We start from the raw sequence: 21477 nt of genomic DNA, 5'->3' as shown, positions 1-21477 counted from the left end.
CTAGGGTGTCACGCAAGTCCGTCAGCTCGTAAGCTCGTGATTTGTGTGTCGTCGCTTGTATGAAATCATACTTCTGCACGGAAGATTGAAACAAATTCCTCCAGCATTCATGGGTCGCCTTGGTGAATTTGTGGTTGTTGTGCTAATCGCCATCTTATCTTACCATGTCCTTAAAACACTGTAAGACTGATATTCTTTTTGTTTTAGTATCGTGTGTGAATGGAAGTCGACTGATAAAAGGAACTGTCTTCTTTTCGTTTTTAGGGTTACTGTTGGATTTTTCACTCACGCCATAAACCACTCTCCTGGGCCTTGTAGAAAAATAGAAGGTAAGCAAGTAACGTTTAAGTCTGTAAGTCTGCCGGTAAGCGAACACTGACTGGTAGGTAGTTTCTCTTGCTTTCTTAGCTAAATTGGATTTAAGATCCGATCCTGCTTCGATTACTGTGTACGTTCAAATTTAAAAAAAAAAACTGTTGCTTAATACTAGCTTTCACAGCAACATGCGAAAATACTCTTTAGAGCAAAGAGCCATATCAGGTATGAATGGCGAGATTTGGTCTGTTTTAATATCTCTGGCCTTTAATATCATATACCTTCATACACATTCACAGTGATCGGAAACCTTTGTGAATTATAATATATAAATAAATACCTGCCAACTCTCACGCATTGTACGTGAGACTCACGCCTGCAGACTAAAGACAGCGATCTCACGCATCAAGGACAATTTCTCACTCCTGACTCACAAATCCGGACGAGTTGTTTTAAACTGAACTTCATTTCATTTCAGATTTGTTATGTATTATTTCTTTGCCCTTTATAACAATCGCAAAAGCTTTCAAATGTCTACAATCCGTTCGAATCGTAAGTGCATGTTCAAAGTTCGTCAAATATCTTCGGACATTCTCGGCAACGTTCGGAAGTCTTCGTAAAATCGTCGAGAATCTTCGGAAGTGGCTCGGACGTTTTCGGAAATCCCGCTCATGACGAGGCAAAAATCTCACGCGTTTGACTCAGAAAAAGTTGGCAGATACACTGATATTATCAGTGTATAAACTGATTTGTGACTTAAGGGAGTTGTCGTCGCATTTGCATTCTTACGCTTGGATGGAATACATTACGCGTGGAGTCACGAAACACTTCCGCTTGCCTTTTAGTTGTCACGAAACACTTTTCCAGACCTCATGGAACTTGAATTTTCTTGTACGACTTTCTTTGCAAGAGAAAGATTGGGAGTTATATACAGGTAGTGTCATAAAATGCTCCCTATAAATAACAAGTCTGATCTCATTTTATCTTTTAGTAAATGGTTCAGAGGATCTCGCTCTTCTTCCTGATGGACTGGTATTTTTATCTTCCGTAAGTGTGTGCATCACTCTGTTCGCAGCTGCTTTGATTTTTTTTTTCTTTTTTTTTTTTTCATTTTTATTTGCTTTACATACCACAATATTTACAATATTGAACACTGCTTACACTATTTACAATAAATACAATACTTACAATACTGACAGTACTTAGTGTTTACATTTTTTTTATTTAAGGCAAATTTTATTGACAGGGTACAACATTTACACAACACACAGTAGCAATACGTAAAGTACACTTACATTGATACTTGCGCAAACAATCTACACTACTAATACAATTTTACATGCACTAGTAAGGATGCATACATTACAATACAAACACTACTTAAATTAGGGTATATTAATAACATTGCTAATTTTATTACAGATAATCATTAACATCAGCAGCATATAAAATTAAAGTAAAAGAGTCCACGTGCGATGAAAATTCGGGAGTGCTTTTTTTGCAACTGCAATTTCTTTAAGGATTTCAAGTTTTCCGGAAATGGACAAAAGAAAGGTTTGAAAATCCAAAACATCTCCGCGAAGGCTTGTGCAAAAAATGCAATATTTGGCCATTACTAAACAATAATTTAGGACTTGCCAGTGCTTTGCGCTATCATGCCAGCCGTAGAGTATATGGCTTGTGGATAATGTTATTGTTTCATTTGTTTTATGGTACCACCAGTCTTGAAACAGCATCCAGAAATCGATTGTTAGCGTACAATTTATTAGCAGGTGGTGCAACGTTTGTTCTTCTGCGTTGCATAAGTTACATATGGGGCTTTCTGAAATGCCGTCTGGATAAAGTGTAGCATGGGTTGGAAGAATGTTATGAATAACTTTATACTGGAAAATTATTATTTTTACTTCATTTGTGGCTGCAAATGGCATAAGATAAACTTTCTGGATGGAATTTTCTGTAAATCCGTGGCGAAGAATTTTGGTTTCAGCAGTGGGAGGAACGAAGATAATGTTTAAAAGAGAGGAGTAAATAGAACTGGTTTTTAGGGTATTGACAGTGGTATCGTGTGTGACGTTCAAAATAGGGTTTTTCGGGATAGATTTCCAATTTTTTGGGATTGCATTAACCAGGCCATAGTACGTGGTGAAAGGAACTTTTAAATTGAATGTTATTGCAAGTTCATGCAACTTCAAAAAATCCTGATTTTGGTTTAATAAATCGCTTATCTTGATGATGCCGGTGTCATACCACTTTTTATAAAAAACATTTTTTTTTCCTACTAGAATTTTCCTATTATTCCACAGTATTTCGTTATTAGGATTAGCTTTGGAATCGATGCCCGTTGAGATTTTGAACTCGCACCAAAAATCTAGCGCTTCTTTTTAAAATGTCGGAAGCTTATCATCAAGGTCTAGTATATTTGTTGAAAAGTTGCATTTTGTTAGAAAGGCGAGACCACCATATTTGTGCAAGAGCTAGTTAGGATTTATTTTCCAGGAGGCTTGAGACTCGTCTTGAATTCTGTACACCCAAGTAATTTTGAGCGCTTTTTCAATTCTCCTTTTTCCTCTTCTCCAATTATGGTGTTTCATTTGATCTTATGGGGTTTTCCTGCCCAAATAGAGTTGAAAATTAGCTTGTTTATTTCTTGAACGTAGTGATCTGGAACAGGGAGCACGGAGGCTGAGTAAATTAATCTGGATAACCCAATTGTTTTAACAATGTTAATCCTTCCATAAAGAGTTAGATTTCTCCGTTGCCAAGTATTCAGCGTTTTCTCGAGGTTAAGTATTTTTTCACTGAAGTTTAGCCTGTTAGCACTTTTTTGGTTGTGAGAAAAGAAAACACGGAGAGCGTTGATAGGGTCTTTTGGTCACTTAAAACCAGACGGTTCATCTGTTCTGTCTTTCCATTCACCTAACCACATTGCTTCGGTTTTACTGGTGTTTATTTCTAGGCCAGAATGTTCTTTGAAAGCGTGTAACACTCCTTATAGACTGGTAACGGAGTCATAGTCACGAACAAATACTGTTGTGTCGTCGGCATATTGACTTATTTTAAGCTCATGCTTGTTGACTTGGATACCTTTAATAGTGGGATCATTTTTTATATATCTAGATAGGAGTTCTATACCGAAAACAAAGAGGATGCCAGACAATGGACAACCTTGTCTGACTCCCCGCTGTAGGGAGAGAAAGGTTGAAGCATGACCGTTATTCAGAACACAGCTGGTAACATTATTATAGAAAAATTTTATCCAGTTTTGAATGTCATGGCCGAAGTTGAAGAGCTGAAGTGTTTCCATTGAGGAAGTTACAATCAATGGAATCAAACGCTTTTTTGAAATCCAAGAAAACGGAAATACCTTTTTGCTTTAGTTTATCTGCATAATGTATCAAGTCGTAATTAGCCTTACATTTTCACCGATGTAGCGGCCTTTAACATAACCTGTTTGATCGGGGTTTATTAAAGTTGGCGGGACTTTTTCAATTCTCTTGGCTATAGCTTTAGTGAGAATCTTGTAGTCGGCGTTCAAGAGAGAGATGGGCCTTAGATTTTCCAGAATAGTTTTATCCGCTTGGATTTTTTGGGATAAGCGAGATTATTCCTCGTCTTTGGCTTATAGAAAGTATACCATGCTAAGAAGCAAAGTTGTAGCTGACTAGTAGCTCATGACAGATGTCGGGCCAAAAGAATCGATAAAATTCAGCCGGAAAACCATCAGTGCCCGGGGTTTTGTTATTGTCGAGGTCCTTAGGCGCATTTATGCATTCTTCTTCGGTTACTACTCCTTTGCAAGATTTCTTTTCTTCTTCTCTTAGTGCGGATACATTTTCTGGGTTAAAAAAGGCGAGTTTTTGAAAATTTCGGGATTGATGTTGGTGGAACAGTATAACGACTCATAAAACTTTTTTTCTTCTTCTAAGATTTTGAACTGATCTTCTAAGTAACGATTTTCCCCAACTTTGAGTTTTGTGACTGATTTAATATCATGATGACGTTTTTCTAAGCTGTAGAAATACTTTGTGTTGCGTTCCCCTTCTTCGTGCCATCTCACTTTGCTTCTTAGAATTGCGCCTTTGGTTTTCGTTAACCAAATTTTTTTAAGACGTGATCTAGTACGTTGAAGTTCCAGTACGATTTTTTTTGTTGTGCGGATTGTTTTCTGCTTTAGCCTGAAGGTCGTTTACTTTTTTGTGCATTGATATTTCTTCATCCCGGTATTTTTTCACTTTTCGTTTAGAATACTTGATTGTGAAACCTCCTATTTCCATTTTTATGAGGTCCCATTTTAAACCTAAATCATGAGTCTCGTTGTATTTCTCCTTAAACAATGGAATGTTCATTTTAAGTGCTGTTACATATGCTTCGTCTTTAAGAAGGGCTGTATTAAATTTCCAGAAACCAGGTCCTCTTTTTTGCTTTAGGTAATTAGACTGGAGAACCAGAGACACAGCGGAGTGATCAGATTCGGGTGCGTGTACGATGTCACATTTCTTTGCAAATTGAATTAACCCGTGTGAAACTAAGAAAAAGTCTAATCGACATTGAATTTTGAAAGATTTGGTTCTCCCTGTGAAACGCTGCTTTTCTTTGTTAAGACTACGCCATATATCACTTAAATTATACAAATCACACAGCGTGTTGATTTCTTAGATGACAGCTGATTTTTTTTATACAGGTTTTCCGCCTCTTTTGTCATTTGAGGTAAACGCGCAATTGAAGTCTCCTCCAATTACAATTGTGTCTTGCGCGAATTCTTCGAGTTGTTGGTTTAGTCTTTTGAAAAAACAACTTGTTGGGCGACATCGTTAGGTGCGTAAATGTTGACGAGAACAATAACTTTCTCTTCTAGCGACAACTTTAGAATAATGAACCTTCCTTGTTTGTAAGGAATGGCTTTTTCAACTTTGAAATTCACAGAGGGCTTAATTAGTGTTATGACACCTTTACTGTGGTTTGTGCCGTGACTAAAGAAAGCCTTGCCACTCCATTCGTTTTCCCAGATAGTTTCAAGCTCTTTGGAGCAGTATGATTCTTGCAAAAACATGACATGATTTTGATTGTGTAGCCAGAGAAAAACAGTTCGGCTAGCGACAGGCATTTTAGGTCGAAAGCATTGGCAGTATCGTCAGCGTTCAGTTTGTTGGTGGATTAAAGGAACACAAGCCAGGCGGAGTTGACAGTTTACGGCCCAGGCAATTTTTTTTTAAGCCCACTTCACAAGAGGTCAGATACAAGATGGCAGATACTATAGAACTATCCAATGTAGTCTGTTACAAAAGCCTTATCGGCTTCCTTGGGCTTCTTTGCCTCGTTAATGTTTTGTTAATATCGTATTTGTTTGTGTGTATATGTAAGGCAAATCAATAAACTGAAACCAAATCAACTACTATAAATCACACACTTAGTTACTTTTTCCTACTTTTTTAAGTTAGAAAAAGAAATGCCCGAAAAAAGAGTTAAACACGATTGCCAAGCGGATTCCCTTACTACTAAACCACCGATGCCTGGCTGCTACAATCAGCAACTTTTTGGCTAGATATCCTAACCCCAAATATAAAGGCCAACCTCAAGCTACCTAAGCGAAATAAGACTAACTGGAGTGATATTTAGGCTAACCAGAGTGTTATTTTGTTAGTTTCCAGTCTGTCTTCAGTGGGTAAGTATCCACCATCTTGAAGTGGGCATGAAAAAAAAAACAATACTAATAAAATTCTCGGGTCCATTCTCGTCCTCAGAGCCTCCTGTTCTTCTTAGCTGGCGGGGCCTTGGTCCTCGTGCCTAGCCTCCGGTGGTCAAGAGGGCCAGGCGGCTCAGGAGATGAGATTGGCCTGGGTTGTGAACTGCAAAGTGGGCCGGCGGGCTGCTGGGCCATGGGGCCATGGGGCCTTGAGCTGGGAAGTGTCCCATGGGCCGCCGGTCCGTGGGCTTTGAGGGAGGCCACAGGCTGTGGGCCACCAGGCAGCAGGCTGCCTCTTAGCAAAATCCAGGTCAACACAGCTCACAATTTTTTTGGCCAATTTCTCGCCATTTCTATGTGGTCATGCATCCGAGCCACGCGAAGGTCTAAGCATTTACAGCTGTCAAAGCAAAGGCAGCACCCTCTCCTCAGTTGTTGTAAGACCCTGAGTGTTGGTCCTGCTGAGGTTGAAACCCAGGCCCTCATTCTCAGCAGTCGGTTGCTCCACCAAATGAGCTAACCATATGGCATCTACCTTTGGGTGGAAGAAGTTTTGTAGTGCTACTGCTTAACCCTTTAATCCCTTATATCAAAGAACAAATTTCCTATCTTGTCCCCAAGAGGAGAAGAGAAGTTGTTTAATATCAAGAAAATTCACCTTGGGTGATCATATCCTTTAAATTCTTATGACTTCAGGGGTTGAATAAGCATTGATATTACAAGGAGAAATTTGATGCTGATCTCTGTTGGGGCTTAAAGGGTTAAGGGTACAAAACTATCAAGTGACCACTGTTTGCGTTAAAGCGGCACATTTTACAGTAGAGAACCAAAAGATAAGGCAGGAAGTATTTGCTAGTAGACTTGTTTGTAATTTCTTAGGGGGTTGAGAATTTGAGCCATGTCAACACAGCAACATTCTGGTACCTTTTGGCTTGTTTTTCAAAAATTCCACTCATCATCCCTGGCCCCACGATTTTGTTTATAAGGGCCCCCCCCCCCCTCCCCCTGGGGCAGTTGGTGGACATCAATTGGGGTCATTGGATCTAACTCTGACTCTGTCTGACCCCTGGGAACTTACTTTTTAGAATGGTTTAACATTGAAAACTGAAAAGCTTAGTGGTTTCTTGATGCATTACAATTATTGTTTTCTCCCTGATTTTTAAATAGGGAATTCGCTCCAAACTTGGTTTATGGTACGATCCGGAGCTTGACAAGCGAGATACTAAGCTGCTAACCTTTGACTTCAACAAACCCAGTCAGGCTCCAGTTGAACTAACCCTGAAGAACTTCAATCGCACGGGGTTTAACCCGCATGGAATGAGCGTGTATTTGGACCAAGCCTCAGGCGCGGTGTCCCTGTTTGTGATCAATCACCGGCCGGACGCTCAAGCTATTGAAATATTTGATTTCGAGCGAGAAACTCATTCACTTATTCATCGCCGTTCTGTTGTGGACGACTTGATCTGGAGTCCAAATAATCTGTATGCAGTAGGTAAGGATCACTGATGATTCGCCTTATCAGGGTGCATGTGGGTGTACCGGAAATGACCATCATAGCACTTAGTTCAGAGTTATGATAGAAAATGACATTACGGTAAGGGCACATATTTAAGGTGGCCTGAAAATTGCAAGAGCCTGTAGGTACACAGACTTGGATCGACTGACAGAATGGCGAATCGACAATTGACAGTGAGGAAAAAAGAACATTTGCATAAACAGACACGTCAACTTTCTTGTGGACTAAGCACTTGACTTACCGACTGACTGTCGGCATGCCCGACTTGCTGATGGCCTGATGACACTGAACCCACTGACTGATTGACTGAATGAATGAGAGAAAGATTGACTGATTGTGTCACTGCTTGAAGAGGAACAAACATACACACGAAATGTTGCACGAGCAGACACAGATGAGAGACGGAGTAGGAAAAATCTGTCTCTCAGACGGAGCAGAGCAGGACAGATGTGTCCCAGACGGTGAGAACAAATGGACCGAAGCAGTAGTAAATGGACAGACTCACTAACTGACTGACAGACTGACTGACAGACTGGCTCGACATCGCAGAGAGGATGGTCTTCTCTTCATCTGAATATCTCGCTATTAAATTTTAGAACACTCTTGCGGGGCTCATGTTTTGTGAAAAGTTAACATTAATAGTCACGTTTGCTTAGTAAATTTTTGTGGCTTCTGCCTTCTGGGAAGGCGGTAGCCAGTACTAAGTTACCGTGTTGTACGTAAGTCCGTAAATAGGAAGCTTTCGGAATTGCAGAATTTACCCGAAGTCGGGTCGAGTTCACCACGACAGGTTGACGGGATCTAAGTCGGCTTTATTCGTAGATCCTTGTATTTCAATTCAAAATGGCTGCCGCGTCTCTCATGCGTGAATTTTCATGGTGGCGGTTTGTGGTTCTTGGAACGAAAACACAGGTGTCCAATGTTGTAAACCAAAAGAACAACTTCCAAGCAACACTCAACTGCTTAAAAAGAGGAAATCAATGAGTTCATAGTGGAGAAATGTCTGTTCGAGATTGTGTCAAGGCGAAACATGTGCGATCGGAAACAAGATCTGCAAATCATCACATGAGCTGAAGACGTTCTCGGAATTTTTCTGTGATCCTGGGAATCCACCTTACAAAGTACCATTGCCGAAGTTGAATGTTAATTTTACCGTGCTTTATGTTAAATTGGTCGATTTGTCATATTTCAAATAGCTTTGGCGAAATTTTCGAAAAACGAGAAATTGTGCTTAAGTGACTCGCAGTTCGCTTGGATCGGTCGACTCTTCACATAGCTTCACTCGAGGCGAAAATTGAACGAATTTGCTTTTCAGGCGTGAACACAGGTCTGTCAGAATAAATTTTTCAGTGAATTAAGAAAGCTTATTGTCTGTTTATCTGTGTGTCTTGATTCACGGAATTGTTTCACCCTGCGATCTTATGTAAACCATGGAAGAGCCAAACCATCTAGATCTATTACTGTCCCCTGTGTAGTAAAGTGTAAAAAAACCGGAATCCTCCAGCGCATACCAAATTCGCCCATATGACAACACAATCAAATTACGCTGCATAATTTTGGCACTGACTAGAGCTGTTCATTTACCCCTCTGAATTTTATACAACATTGCTTTTTTACTGCAATATTCTACAAAAATAAAGCAGTAGCCACATGCAGTCATAGACTGCCTTTTATTCTTTGATTTGAGCTAATTCTCAAATAATTATTGAATTGTTGAGGTGATTACCTTTTTATTCTTCCCATCGCTCACAGGTCCCGATAGCTTTTATGTCACCAACGACAATTTCTTCCACTTTGACAACACTGTACTGCGTTTTGCACATATATTGTTTCTTCATTACTGGTTGCATGGCAACGTCGTGTTTTTTGATGGATTCAAAGGGAAAGTGGCTTTTGGAGGAGGACGCCCCAATGGCATTAGCATGGACAAAGATGAAAGGTAAAATGTGGCCGGAAGTTTGGGGTTATGGACGTATTCGAATCTAATAAAAGTCGGAAATATATGAAATTCATATATTTGAACTGGGGATTAAACAATTTTAAATGACAGACCACCGCAGTTACGTACGCAACCTAGTCTACGGAGTATGGCAGAACTCGACGAGATCTCACGTGTGCAAAGGTATTTTACTGGCGTGCACCGCGTGCAACATGTTCTTCGAAGTCACCGGCGTACACTGGCGGGTGCAGGTTGCTGCATTTCAGTAAAATGGTTTCACTTCAAGATTCTAACAATGTGCCAGTCGATTTGTTTGTCCCGCCGCTAGTCGTCTTGCTGTTTCTCCCGCTGTCAGTCACATAAATTGACTTTGTATTTTGTTGTCTTCAAAATGTGTTTTTGTTTTTATTATAAGCAGTTGGCGATGCAACTTCCCGCCAAACAAACGATGGTCGCAGCACAGCTTCACAAACCTGAGTTTTCCTGTGGTGCTGCGTACGGACGGACGTACGTACGTACGGTCGTACAGATGGACAGAAGCGATGTCATAACTAACCAAAATTTTTGACTTTGATGCATTACCAATTTTGTTACCAATGGGGCACGCGGAGCTCCGCTATAAAACCTCACCTGGAGATTCGTAGTCTCAGGGGTTGAATGATTTATTTTCGTTTGCATTTAACATGAAAAACCCTTTTTTAAGTTTTATTCATTTTAGAAACATTACTGTAGGACAAACGTTTCTCAATATATACTTAAGAAAGAGTAGAAATGTTGTATTCTGAACGGTATGTAGTAAGGCCGGGCTATTTTCCAGCAAGTTCCTTTAGTAAACTACATTTTGGCGTTCTTCAATAAACGTTTGGCGTGCACGCAAAACTTGCGCCAATGATACTTGTTCTGAATTCCTGAAGTTTTTCGGCCTTTCTTTTCGTAGCTGTTTAAGTTGCATACATAACGTACCGCGATGGTCTCTCATTTATTCAGTATTTGAATATCTAACAAATAGGATTGAAATTGAATCTTGAAAGAAACAGAAATTTGCTTTGTGAAAGAAGGAAAAGGACACACTGGTTCGTATTTCTGAGAGCTGAAATAATTTCTTAGCTTCACCAACAAAGGAGCTAGAGAGGAGAAATTTGAATTTACTTCAGGATTTCTGCCAAGGGTAATTAATTGTCCAAACCGGAAGTTTCGCAAAAGGCAAATTTTAAATTAAGTTAACTTGTATCGATATATCTCGCCCGCGGCATTCGCTTGTAGGAAATACGTGAAGTCTTGCATAAAATCAGTTTGGACGGCTATCCAATTTGGTGCTCGTGTATTCATTATTATACTTCCACCTTACTCTTTGTCCGTTTTCTTAAAATTAACTTATCCACGTCCTTCTTCTTTAGAAACATTCCAGGACTGACGAATAATATATTCGTATCTAATTACCGGGCGGGTAGCAATACTCCTAGTTGCTTCATGTTACATAAACTGGGTTAAGCTCCGGCCGTGTGGGCCACTCAGGCTTGTAAAGGGACTTCACCTACCTTACTTTTAATTTAAAGCCACTAGCTTGCTTCTATTTGTGCTGTAATGTTATCGAGAGTGCCACACTCAGCAGCTAAATTCCTTCCCATTCCTTGTAGGTTTGTTTTTGTACCCAACCATTCTTCTCAAAGCGTTGTAATTTATAGACGTCGCCAGGACAACACCTTAGAGGAGTCTCAGGTACGTAGGGTAGACATACGGGGACGTCTCGCAGTGAAATCTCGCTTCTCAAACTCATTAATAATTAATAAAGAGAAAACAAAGAAAATCGATACCGTGACTGAAAGAGGTTTGAAAATGTGATCTTAGTTGTCATAAAATTTGGTGAACTTTTGATGGTTTAGAAGCTTTATCATAGTTAATTGAGGGACTGGTTATGAAACCTTGACATGACAACAATGGTGCTGCAATTTATGTTGGAAGGGCCGCGACCGTGCACAATCCTTTGTTTTAACGTTCACACTACAGTTGAATATCTTAACAGAAACGTTTCTATTGGTCAGTTGCTCCAACACATTTCAAAATCTGGTGTGGTTTGTGTACGGTCAAGGCCAAAAGTGCTGTACAGGCCCGCAAATGATCCCCAAATTGAACCGCAAATGATCACCTCCGGACGGGAAATGATCCCCAGATTGGACCGCAAATGATCCCCGATCGCCTCACCATAAATATAGGATACAATGGACTCAAATTTGGACAGTGGATTTCAACTTTATAGAACTCATTTTTTTTTCACACCTGTCGTTATATTTAAACTATGTGCATGCAAATTTTACAACTTTAAAAATCATAATATAGCAGCACAGTACAACAGAACAATTTACCTTTAAAGTGTAACATGCATGTATATGATTTACTTATACCATTGCAATGCCTAAAATGTGCAAGAATTGTACGAAACTCTTCCAAATTAAAAAAATTAAAGAACGGGTCAGTTAAGACTTTCCGGCTAGATTTTAATTTTTTATTTGTTTGTTTGTTTTTTTTCGAAAAAGGAAGGAGAGTTGGTAAATGCGCTTCAGATGGCGGTCAAATCTCGCCCACTATTGTCGCCTTTGTTCTTAAGAGCGGCGGTCAGGAAAAATCGAGCAAAATCTGAATTTTCTGGCGAAACTTAGCAGAGTCGATTTCTTTCATCTTTTGTCCATAATAAGGTTTTACTAAAGTAAGAATCATGGTGTGGCTTAAATTGGCCAGAAACATTTGCGTTTTGAGAAAATCAGGAAAATCGATCGAAGCCTTGTGAACTGAAAAATGATTGAATTTAAAACCGGAAAATCGCCACTTTTCATTGTCTCCCCGTTTGTTTTAGAAGAAGCGTACGAAAATCGGGATTTCTTATATCGAAAGACAATCTCTTTCTGATATGATAACCGATGAATTTGTGTTTGTTATGATATCTGGCAAATTTAAACAATTTAAAACCAGCGGCATATTTTTACAGCTGGTTTACTCTGTAATGTAGTGTCAAAGGTCAAGCACACATTTCAGTATGTGGTATAACTCGAAATATTCTCACACTTTGGCTTTCAGTAACAATTGCCTTGATGTACTTCATACCTAAATATCAGGCTGGGTTCTCCATTGAGATTTTCACAAAAGGTCGTTAAAGTTGGCTAATTTCGACCACGACATCGTTTGGCGACCAAATGACTGCCAGTGAAAACAAACCGACGCGACGGGCAAACTGCTAATTACAGCTTCAGGGCCTTCAATAATGTTTCTATCTTGCTTTATCAGAAAGATTTCTGTTTTCCCCTCGCTTCCTTTTAACCATTATCGACGGGAAGAGAAGAAATCGAAAAGATTCAGACATGTCTAACAATGTTGCGTGACAGCAAATATGCAAATTAGTTAGATGGTCACTGAGATATGGCAGTAGGCAGTAGGGAAGGGGTGGGGGGCGGGAAGAATTGCTTTAACAGGCCCGTAGTCAGGCTAAAACAACTGGGATGGGGAAAGCAAATTGGAAACATCAAAAAAGGGGCAGATATAGTAAGCAAAACAATAACTTTGCACTTGCATCACACTTTTTGGTACATTAAACTTCTTTTCGACCCTTTGCCGTCACTGAACGGACTACCACGTGAAATTGCCAAACTTGTTCACGTTTAAGGACGTAAAAAGACGACGACAAATTTCCCTTTCTCTTTTTCCAGTGAACTTGGAATCAGGCAGTAAGAATATGTCCGCAAGAAGATTTGTCTAAAATTAAAAAAAAAAAAAAGGTGGGAGCTGGAATTATCGCGATGAAGTTTAAAAGAACGCGAATTCTCTTTGTCTTTTCGAATTCGCTACCATCACCGTCATGTTATCTTTAACTCCCTACTAAAAGACACAAATCGGTCATGAGGATTTTGGTTCTTATTTCCGATTCACAAGGAAGGACTGCCTTTGCTGCTGTTGTATAAAAGCCAAATGTTAGCGGAGGAAACTGTCAGGTAATAAACAATTTATTAAGGGTTGTGAAAAGGCACTTGCATCGTCAGAATTCAAGATTGATTGTTGTACATTATTACTGTTTTTTAATTATTTATTTTTTTGACACATTGTTTTTTACGCTTCTTAAAATTCTGGGGGGGGGGGGTCGCGGCTCGAGTCCCCCCCTGCCCCTCCCCTTGTTACGGACGCGTTTAACAGTATGGCTTTATATACCAGCTGCTTATCTGGAATAACGAACTCTTTGTGACAACTTTTGCGCAAATGACTAGTACCCGTAGTTCTTTATTGAATTTTCTTTTTCGTAGCGACCAGCAACAAAAACCGTCAACGCGAAAGATACACCGGAGGAACAGACTTAAAAAGATACACTCACTGATTTAAGTGTAGAGCGAAATTTTACTTCTTCCTAAGATAGAGGGGAAAGTGGGGTGGGGGTGGCTTAATTAAATACATAACCTTATTTCTTTTTAATTTCAGCCTCTTCATTTCACTTAGACCGTCATAAGCTGCTTCCCTTGTTCTAAAGATTAAAGGAAGGTGCATGCAGACCTAAAAATCCTAGCATTAGGGCGTGGCGAAGACACAAACTTCACACTTTTAAGAGCTGGGACCAGGCTTCTTTTCCTTCAATTGAAAAGTTTTCAATACTTTCCTTTAATAGGGATAATAAGTCTTTAGCATGGGCGTTACACAAGCCTGAAAAGCTGTAACTATGATGTCTTACTTTCCTCAAGAGAAGGACCTTTTTACGACGTAGTGAACAAAAAGTTGTCCACCACAGTCAGTAGCACTAGGACTAGGGTTCCAAGCACAGAAAATAAAAATAATAAATAAATAAATAAATAAATAACACTGAAAACTTCACGTTTAGTCTTATTAACGGCTTTCTCCGCATCTGATGAACTGAAAATACATCTGAATACTAATATTTTGTGCTGGAAAAGACCGAATGTGCAAAAAAGTAAAGTGTTACATCAGACGTTTTTACAGTTTATTATACATAAAAGGTAATGGAAATTATGTAAACGCATACCTGAACCAACTGGAATAAACAGTCCTAGTTTCTTCCATAGCAAATAACACGAATTTTTTTCAAGTCCTCGTTCTAGTTTTGCGGCTTTTTGCGCCTTGCTGTCATGGCTTGATACCGGCGGAGAAGTTTGACACTTATTTGAACTGACCTCGACGCCAGCCAATGCCCAGAGACGAACGGTGTCGAAGACAAATCGTCAATTCCGAAAGGTGAAGGAGATGAACATTCATGGTGAAGGAGATAAACATTCTTGTCAGAATAAGTTCAATTTCGGTTTCTACATCGGCTATTGACAAGGAAGCCTTGTGACCGGCGATGTTCCTTTTGCACTAGTTTACTTCAGTTGATCTGCTCCTGTCTCTGGGGTCGTAAGAGCAAGGACCTCCGACCAAGGAGCTAAAAGACCACCTCCATGCTTCCATGACAGCACAAGAATATCAGACCAAATTTAAAGTGACAAATTTTCCAGTTTCCTTAATTGAATTTATCTTACATTTACTTTACTAATTCAATTTACTTTGGTAAACACCAATGCGTGATATTATTAATATTCACTGATTATTGGTGATTTCGGAATTTGTAAAACGCAACCCTAACTATTTAGCGAATTAAAAACAGAATAGGAAAGTTTGACCGGTCTCCAATTTTTATTTCAGCGAGCATTTTACCATAGTCATAGGGGAGAACTTCAACCCCACAGATTTCCCTTTGATGCGGTTTCATTGGCAATCTGACACCTGAGCGAACTCAAGAAATGGACATCGAGACGCTTACTGCTCCTTACTAGATATGGTTTTATAAGCAAAAATCTCACAACGCAAACGAGAAAAATCGGTTCCCAGACCGGACTTTACCTTATTGTAATTAAAGATTAAAAGAAATTTGTTTTCATTACGCTTTTTTGGTATATGTAAAATTAGTCTGTTTATTGTCACGGTAACGCAACAACGGTTGTTTATTTAGCCGTTGTCGGAATTTTAAACGAATTATGGTGACTTCAAAACGGTCGTGTAAAGTGCTTAATTCAAAACCCAGGCTGATTTTAATACATTATCAAGAACAACGTTACATTACTTAAAAGGCAAAGTTTAAGAAAAATCGGCGTTATACCACATAGCGAAAACTATCTTTAAAATTTATCCGTTTTTGCGGGATTTTTCCTGTTTAGAAAAGGGACATTTTCCTAAGCTCTGTTTGCTTTTATTAATAATGGTTAAGTCTAGTTCAAACTTTGCTATAAACGTGCGGTGCTTCCGCTGTCAATACCGAGTATAAAAATACCATGGATCTTCTTTCCTTCCAGATGAAGAGTCAGTTCAGAATATTAATTTCGCACTGCCGTGCGGGTACTTTCGGGATCCTCGCGGGTCAAATTTGTTTATCTCAGTTTTCTAGAACGTTAAGCGCTCCTAGAGAAAACTGAAGGCGGCAAATTTGTTCTCTACTTAAAGGCTTTTTGTAGCCAGAAAATGAGCGAAATTGATTTCTCGAGTTCTGCCACCAAATGCTTGATATTTTCTGACCGCCGCTCTTAATCAGATCTTAGTCTTATACATAACTCAGTTTAGCTTCGGCCGTCCAATACGTTATCGTGTAATATGTTGATTTTGTCTTTCGTTTTCGTTTTGCCGCTGATTGGACTCCCAGTCAATCTTTAAGTTTTTTTTACAAAACACACTGTCGTCAGCATAGACCTGCAGAAGACCATTGTCCCCCTCATAGACGCCTTGAGAATAGCTGTCAATTTTTTTCCTCGGATTTTAGGCAAATTTGAACTTCAGCAATTCGCCCTTCTCCATACTTCAATTTTAATTCTTCGAGAACATCTGTTATTTTTGCGTCCATTTGCTGAAGGCTATGGAAGTTGCTTTGACGGGCTTCATGGCTCACCAATAAAATGCTGTCGAAATCGGCTTCTTCTTGTCTGTGGTTACTTGGGTAGATTATGGATAAGCCTTCTCCTTAGCTAGACACCCCAGTAACCGGAATATCGAAAATGTTCACCAGACCTGATAAGGCAACATAATTACCTCACTCGCAGGTAATGGACATCCGTCGAATTCGCGTCTTCCACCCACTATGATTCACGAATTCTCTAAAGTGAATGCGTTCGGGATGGGGGTGGCTGGGTCACTTCAGGGAAAGCTCACTACATCAGTGCGTGCGAAATTGTGGTACTCTCCGAAGAGGCTTTCTCATTCGAGTAAGTTGGCCTGTTCCAGTTAAGTATTTTTGAGTTGCACTGTCAAAATTTGTTTCGTATTGTTCGCCCTATTTGAAGACTGATGACGAATTGCGTACAATTCGTGCACATTTTAGGCGTTGTAATTGTGTACGTAGATTATGTACACAGGCATGTATGGTCCAGTTTATAACTAAATCGTTCTGTTGCACTGAGCTTTTACATTATAATTTTTAAAGTTGTGAAATTTGCATACAGATAGTTTAATATAACTGACTAATTTTTTTTAAATATGACGACTGGAGTTATTAAGGGAAAAAGTTGTTGCGTATAAAGTTGAAATCCACTGTCCAAATTTGAGTCCATTCCATTCTATATTTATGGTGAGGCGATCGGGGATCATTTGCGGTCCAATCTGGGGATCATTTCCCGTCCGGGGATCATTTGCGGTTCAATTTGGGGATCATTTCCGGTCCGGGGATCATTTGCGGGCCGCCTAGTGCTTTATTATGCACCAGTCCATGTAAACCCCAGCACCCCCCCCCCCCCCCCCGCCGGGACATAGCGGGGCATTTGACAAGCGCTCACTGCTAAAGTTGCAAAATGCCCCGTACCCTAAGGTCAGGTTTTTCCTCTAATTGAAGCTAATGACCCCGCTCCCCCGCTCTTGCTGAAGAAAAGTGGAAGACACAGGCTAATGTAAATGGTTTAAACTTTATTAATTTGTCAAGAAACACATGTTATCGCATACAGTGCTTTTCAAGTGCTCATTCAACTTTTCAACTTTATAAGGTGTTTGTATAAATTACATGTACAATTTCTTGGCGCCGCAGGTAACAAAGCTAATGTTAGGACGGCCAGGATGACAAAAAGAAAAGTGACCTTAACTGCTAAGTAAGAAGGTAGACTTATTTATAATATCAAAGATACAAGAATAAGGAAAGGTTTCTGGGAGGACTGAAATAATGAAGAACTTTTTTGAGCTTCTTGAAAAGCAACACAAGAGAAAAGACAAGGAAAACATGAAATAGGGTAGGAAGGAAAGGAATGACAAAACGGTAATATACAACTATGCCAGTTGTGATTTGACTTTTGTTACTAGAGATTCAAAATCGTTATACAAGTCCTCAGATTCTAGGATGTTAAATGGTACAATTTTGATTTTCTTTTTGAACAGCGATTTGGGTAATACACGGAGCTTATTGGTAACTCATTCCACAGCTTCACACCGGCGGCTCTAGAGAAAGATTATCTTTTTTATCTCCAGCTCTTTGGTATAGAGTACGAGTAAAATCTGCAACAAAAGATTTTTGTTCACAAAACAATAAATTATATTTATGTGTTCTTAGCATTATACAATGACCTTAAAGATGGATGGCATATTTAGCCAAAGATATAAGGTGATTAAGATAACACGACTCTTACCTTCTTTTCATGGCCAATTAAGCCGCCATCTTGTCGGATTAGCGATTCTTGAACCCAGTCAAGAATTGACATTGACATTTCAGTAGAAAATACCGTGGTCCACTCCCCCGCTGTTCTTGGATGGCGTGCAAAAGAGGTCAAAGTCCCTGATACCTGCGGCCCTTTCGCTCCTCAAATAACCGAAAATTCCCCGCAAATGCCCCGCTATGTCCCGGCCGGGGGGGGGGGGGGATGCGCGGGTTTACATTGACTGGTCCATTAAACACTCGAAAGATTGTTTCATCCGATTTTCAAAATCTCGAAGTTGGTTAAAAAAAATTATCGGCTGTGCCTCGTTTTTTCAACTTACTTCTTGGTGTCTGGGAATCAGATCAAACACTTTTTGAGTGTTTGAAATATTACATAACTCAGGCCGTTAATTTGTGGCTCGTGGGACGCAAGTGTCACTTTGAGTGGCCAAAAACATATTTGAATCGGTAGAATCGTTAAAATAATGGTTCCGTTTTGTTAACAATAACCCTATCAGTGCATAGAAACTAGTATTATTATGTTTAGCTGCAGATGGTTAGGATGAAAATGGATTGCAACTTGAAAAAAATTACCAATTTTTTCAAATTCTTCTTGTGTATTTTAGAGAAGTCGCTAAAAACTGATAACAGTTCTTCCTTGGAGAAATCCCTTAAGATGTGAGTCCATCAGGGGAAACATACAACTTCATCGAGTTAACGGGCCTGAAAGTTTCACGAACGTTTGGGAAAAGAGCCTCTGGTCTGACAGCTGGTAATGTGCTGTACTTTCTCTGAACAGGTTATTAAAGTTGGATCATTGATAGACAACATCAACATAGATCCCGTCACGGGAAATCAGTGGTTGGCAGCATTCCCTCAGGCTTTGCATATTGTTGAGTACACCAAAAACATCAGTCATCTCTGTCCTTCTCAAATTCTGACGCTGCAGCTTGGAGAGCCGTCTGCATCTGGGATAGCTTATCCTGATTACGAGCTTCGCGAGGTGTACGTGAATGATGGGAAGGAAGTGTCAGCTGCCACAGTAGCAACTGTTTATAAAGATCGCCTTCTGATTGGCTCTCTGTCCGGCGACATGCTGTACTGTGAAGTGAAGTTCTATTGAGCAAGCCAAGAGTGTTATAATCAAGTTAGAAATAGCCTGGAAGACTGGACGTTAAAACTCGGCAGATCAATGTGAAATGTAGAGTGTAGGCTTAGGTTTACTTGAACGCTTGATTTTCTTAATGAGGCCCAGACCAAGAGGCGGGTTCGTCCCTCTCCAAAACTCCTATGAGCCTTTGTGATCTGTACGTCACTTATACGGATGCGGCTTTGTTAACTTGTGTCAATTTTATGAAATGAATGAGTTGCAACTCTTGAATGCTAAGTAGCTTCGTATTTGATTGTTTTGTGTACATGAGATTTTTAAATTAATTTTTGTCTATTGCTAATACCCGCCAAGATTAGCTAATGCTATACGCGGTTTGTGCAAATTGTCTGTATATGTTGGTTGAAAATAATTAAAAAAAAGTGTGAAAAGTGTAAGTGTAACCAAATGAGGTACAATTGCAATTATAAACGCAGCTTATGTATGCGCAGCTGCTAGAAGGAAGCCAGCTGAGGAGAAATTCAAGCTTGAACGGGATTCAAACCCGTGATCTCTGCGATAGCGACGCAATCAAACCCATTAGGAGCGGGTGGTTTTGTCAGTTTGCAATATACCAGTGTAACTGAATAAATGAAAGTGAAAACGGTATCTCAGTTTTCATGAGTTCGAATCCCATTAAACCTGATTGTTTTTTTTTTGCGGGCCTCTGTAATCATCTTTGTTCATGCTTTGACTTTAGTACTTTAACATACTCTACCGAGTTAATTCTCTCTCCTCTGAGCCAGCTAGGCGTTTGTTATATAATCCACTTGCCAGCCGGGAATTTTTTTTGTTCCTTGTTTTTCCAAGGAAATTGGTGATATGTTTTTGCCAGCCATGTAGGAAAATAATTAGGAAACTTTTTCCCGGGACTACATTAAAAGCTGCATGTAACTAATTTTGAAATTTTTGAGCTCCATTCTCATCTCCAGAGCACCCACGGATTTAAAAATTGTTACGCGAAGACTAGCGTAGAAGACTAGGGCCTACGATGCAACCGCTGACCGAAAGATTATAGACTCTGAGAACGCAATCTCGCACCCAGAGTCCTCAGGCTTTTTGGTCAGCGGGTGAGCGCCTGGCGCCCACCCGCTGACCAAAAAGCCTGAGGACTCTGGATGCGAGATTGACGAGGAGGATGTTTATGCCTTTGTAGTTTTGTCAATCTGCGCATGATCACATACAGTATATATTATTAACTGCTGACTTACCATCGTTAGATTTCTTTTACCACACTTTTCTGATTGTGGTCAGAAATTCAAGGGAGTCCCGTCCAAAATCTATATCTACTGCGAAGTTCTTCCTCGAGATAAATTTCGCGCTGACGAAAGTCTCTTTCACGTGTTTGTGGACGAATTACTGGAACCAGTAAGTCCGCTATTTTGTTTGTTTTGACAAACTTAGTTTGATCGACCTCGCTAGGTGTGTTTAATTTAACCCTTAGTTTATCTCTTGGATAGTGCTAATCGTGCTTTCAGAAACAGAAACTAATCGAAGGTTAAATTTTCGTCCTGCATTAAAGCGATTTAATCCTCGATTATCGCCAATTGGCTTTCCAGGAACTCGGGTCTGTATGTTAACATACTTACCTTGCAGGCACCACAACCAACTTATTACTAAATATAGTGACATATTCAATAGGAAATTTTTGAAACAAAGCCCCTTTATACAAATAACTTCTCACACACATACTTTGCAACCACTGCAATTCTACCACCAAAAAGTTAACATACGTACATTGCAACCGTTGCACACCCGCAACCAACATCTATTAATTACTAACTGGTCACATATTTACTTGACAACTTTTGCAACCAACACCCTTTGTACGACTAATATCCCACGTACATACTTTGCAGCTTCTGTAACCAAGAACCTTTCTATCACTAAATGTTAAACTACTTCACCTTGAAATCCTTGCAACCAAAGCAACCAGCATGTTTTATTACTAAATTAAATTGTCACATATTAACTTCGTAACTTTTGCAACCACCAAGACTCCTTTTGTCACCAAGTACTAAGATAGTTACCTTGCAACCCTTGAAACCATCGCAACCAACATCTATTACTAAATAGTCGCATAGATAATTGACTTTCGTAACCACTGCAAATACCACCCTTTGTACAACTTATTTTCCACATACATACTTTGCAATCACTGCGGCCAAGACCTTCGAACCTTGCAACCACCTCAACCAACGTCTATTTATCACTAAATAGTCACGTATTAAATTGCCAACTTTCGCAA

General features: G+C 39.7%; 1 protein-coding gene across 1 annotated transcript; it reads left to right on the top strand.

Annotated features, from left to right (window-relative positions):
• On the top strand, positions 1-19627 carry LOC146483437 (serum paraoxonase/arylesterase 1-like). Its single transcript, XM_085105693.1, has 7 exons — positions 1-180; positions 265-329; positions 1307-1362; positions 7166-7490; positions 9267-9453; positions 11091-11172; positions 18882-19627. Exons 1-7 carry the CDS (start codon positions 110-112, stop codon positions 19203-19205), a joined length of 1110 nt encoding a protein of 369 aa, XP_084961819.1. The 5' UTR covers positions 1-109; the 3' UTR covers positions 19206-19627.
• Positions 19628-21477: the final 1850 nt, after the last annotated feature.

The sequence above is a fragment of the Pavona decussata genome, unplaced genomic scaffold, assembly GCF_977016875.1.
Source record: "Pavona decussata unplaced genomic scaffold, jaPavDecu1.1 SCAFFOLD_38, whole genome shotgun sequence".
NCBI lineage: Eukaryota > Metazoa > Cnidaria > Anthozoa > Scleractinia > Agariciidae > Pavona > Pavona decussata.
The sequence above is the reverse complement of the archived record's forward strand: the minus strand, read 5'-3'. Positions and strand labels throughout refer to the sequence as shown.

Coding starts and splice junctions, on each gene's coding strand:
- LOC146483437 (XM_085105693.1), top strand. CDS start 110: ATGGGTCGCCTTGGTGAATTTGTGGTTGTTGTGCTAATCGCCATCTTA. Junction 7,491..9,266: donor AAATAATCTGTATGCAGTAG/GTAAGGATCACT, acceptor CATCGCTCACAG/GTCCCGATAGCTTTTATGTC. Junction 9,454..11,090: donor AGCATGGACAAAGATGAAAG/GTAAAATGTGGC, acceptor CATTCCTTGTAG/GTTTGTTTTTGTACCCAACC.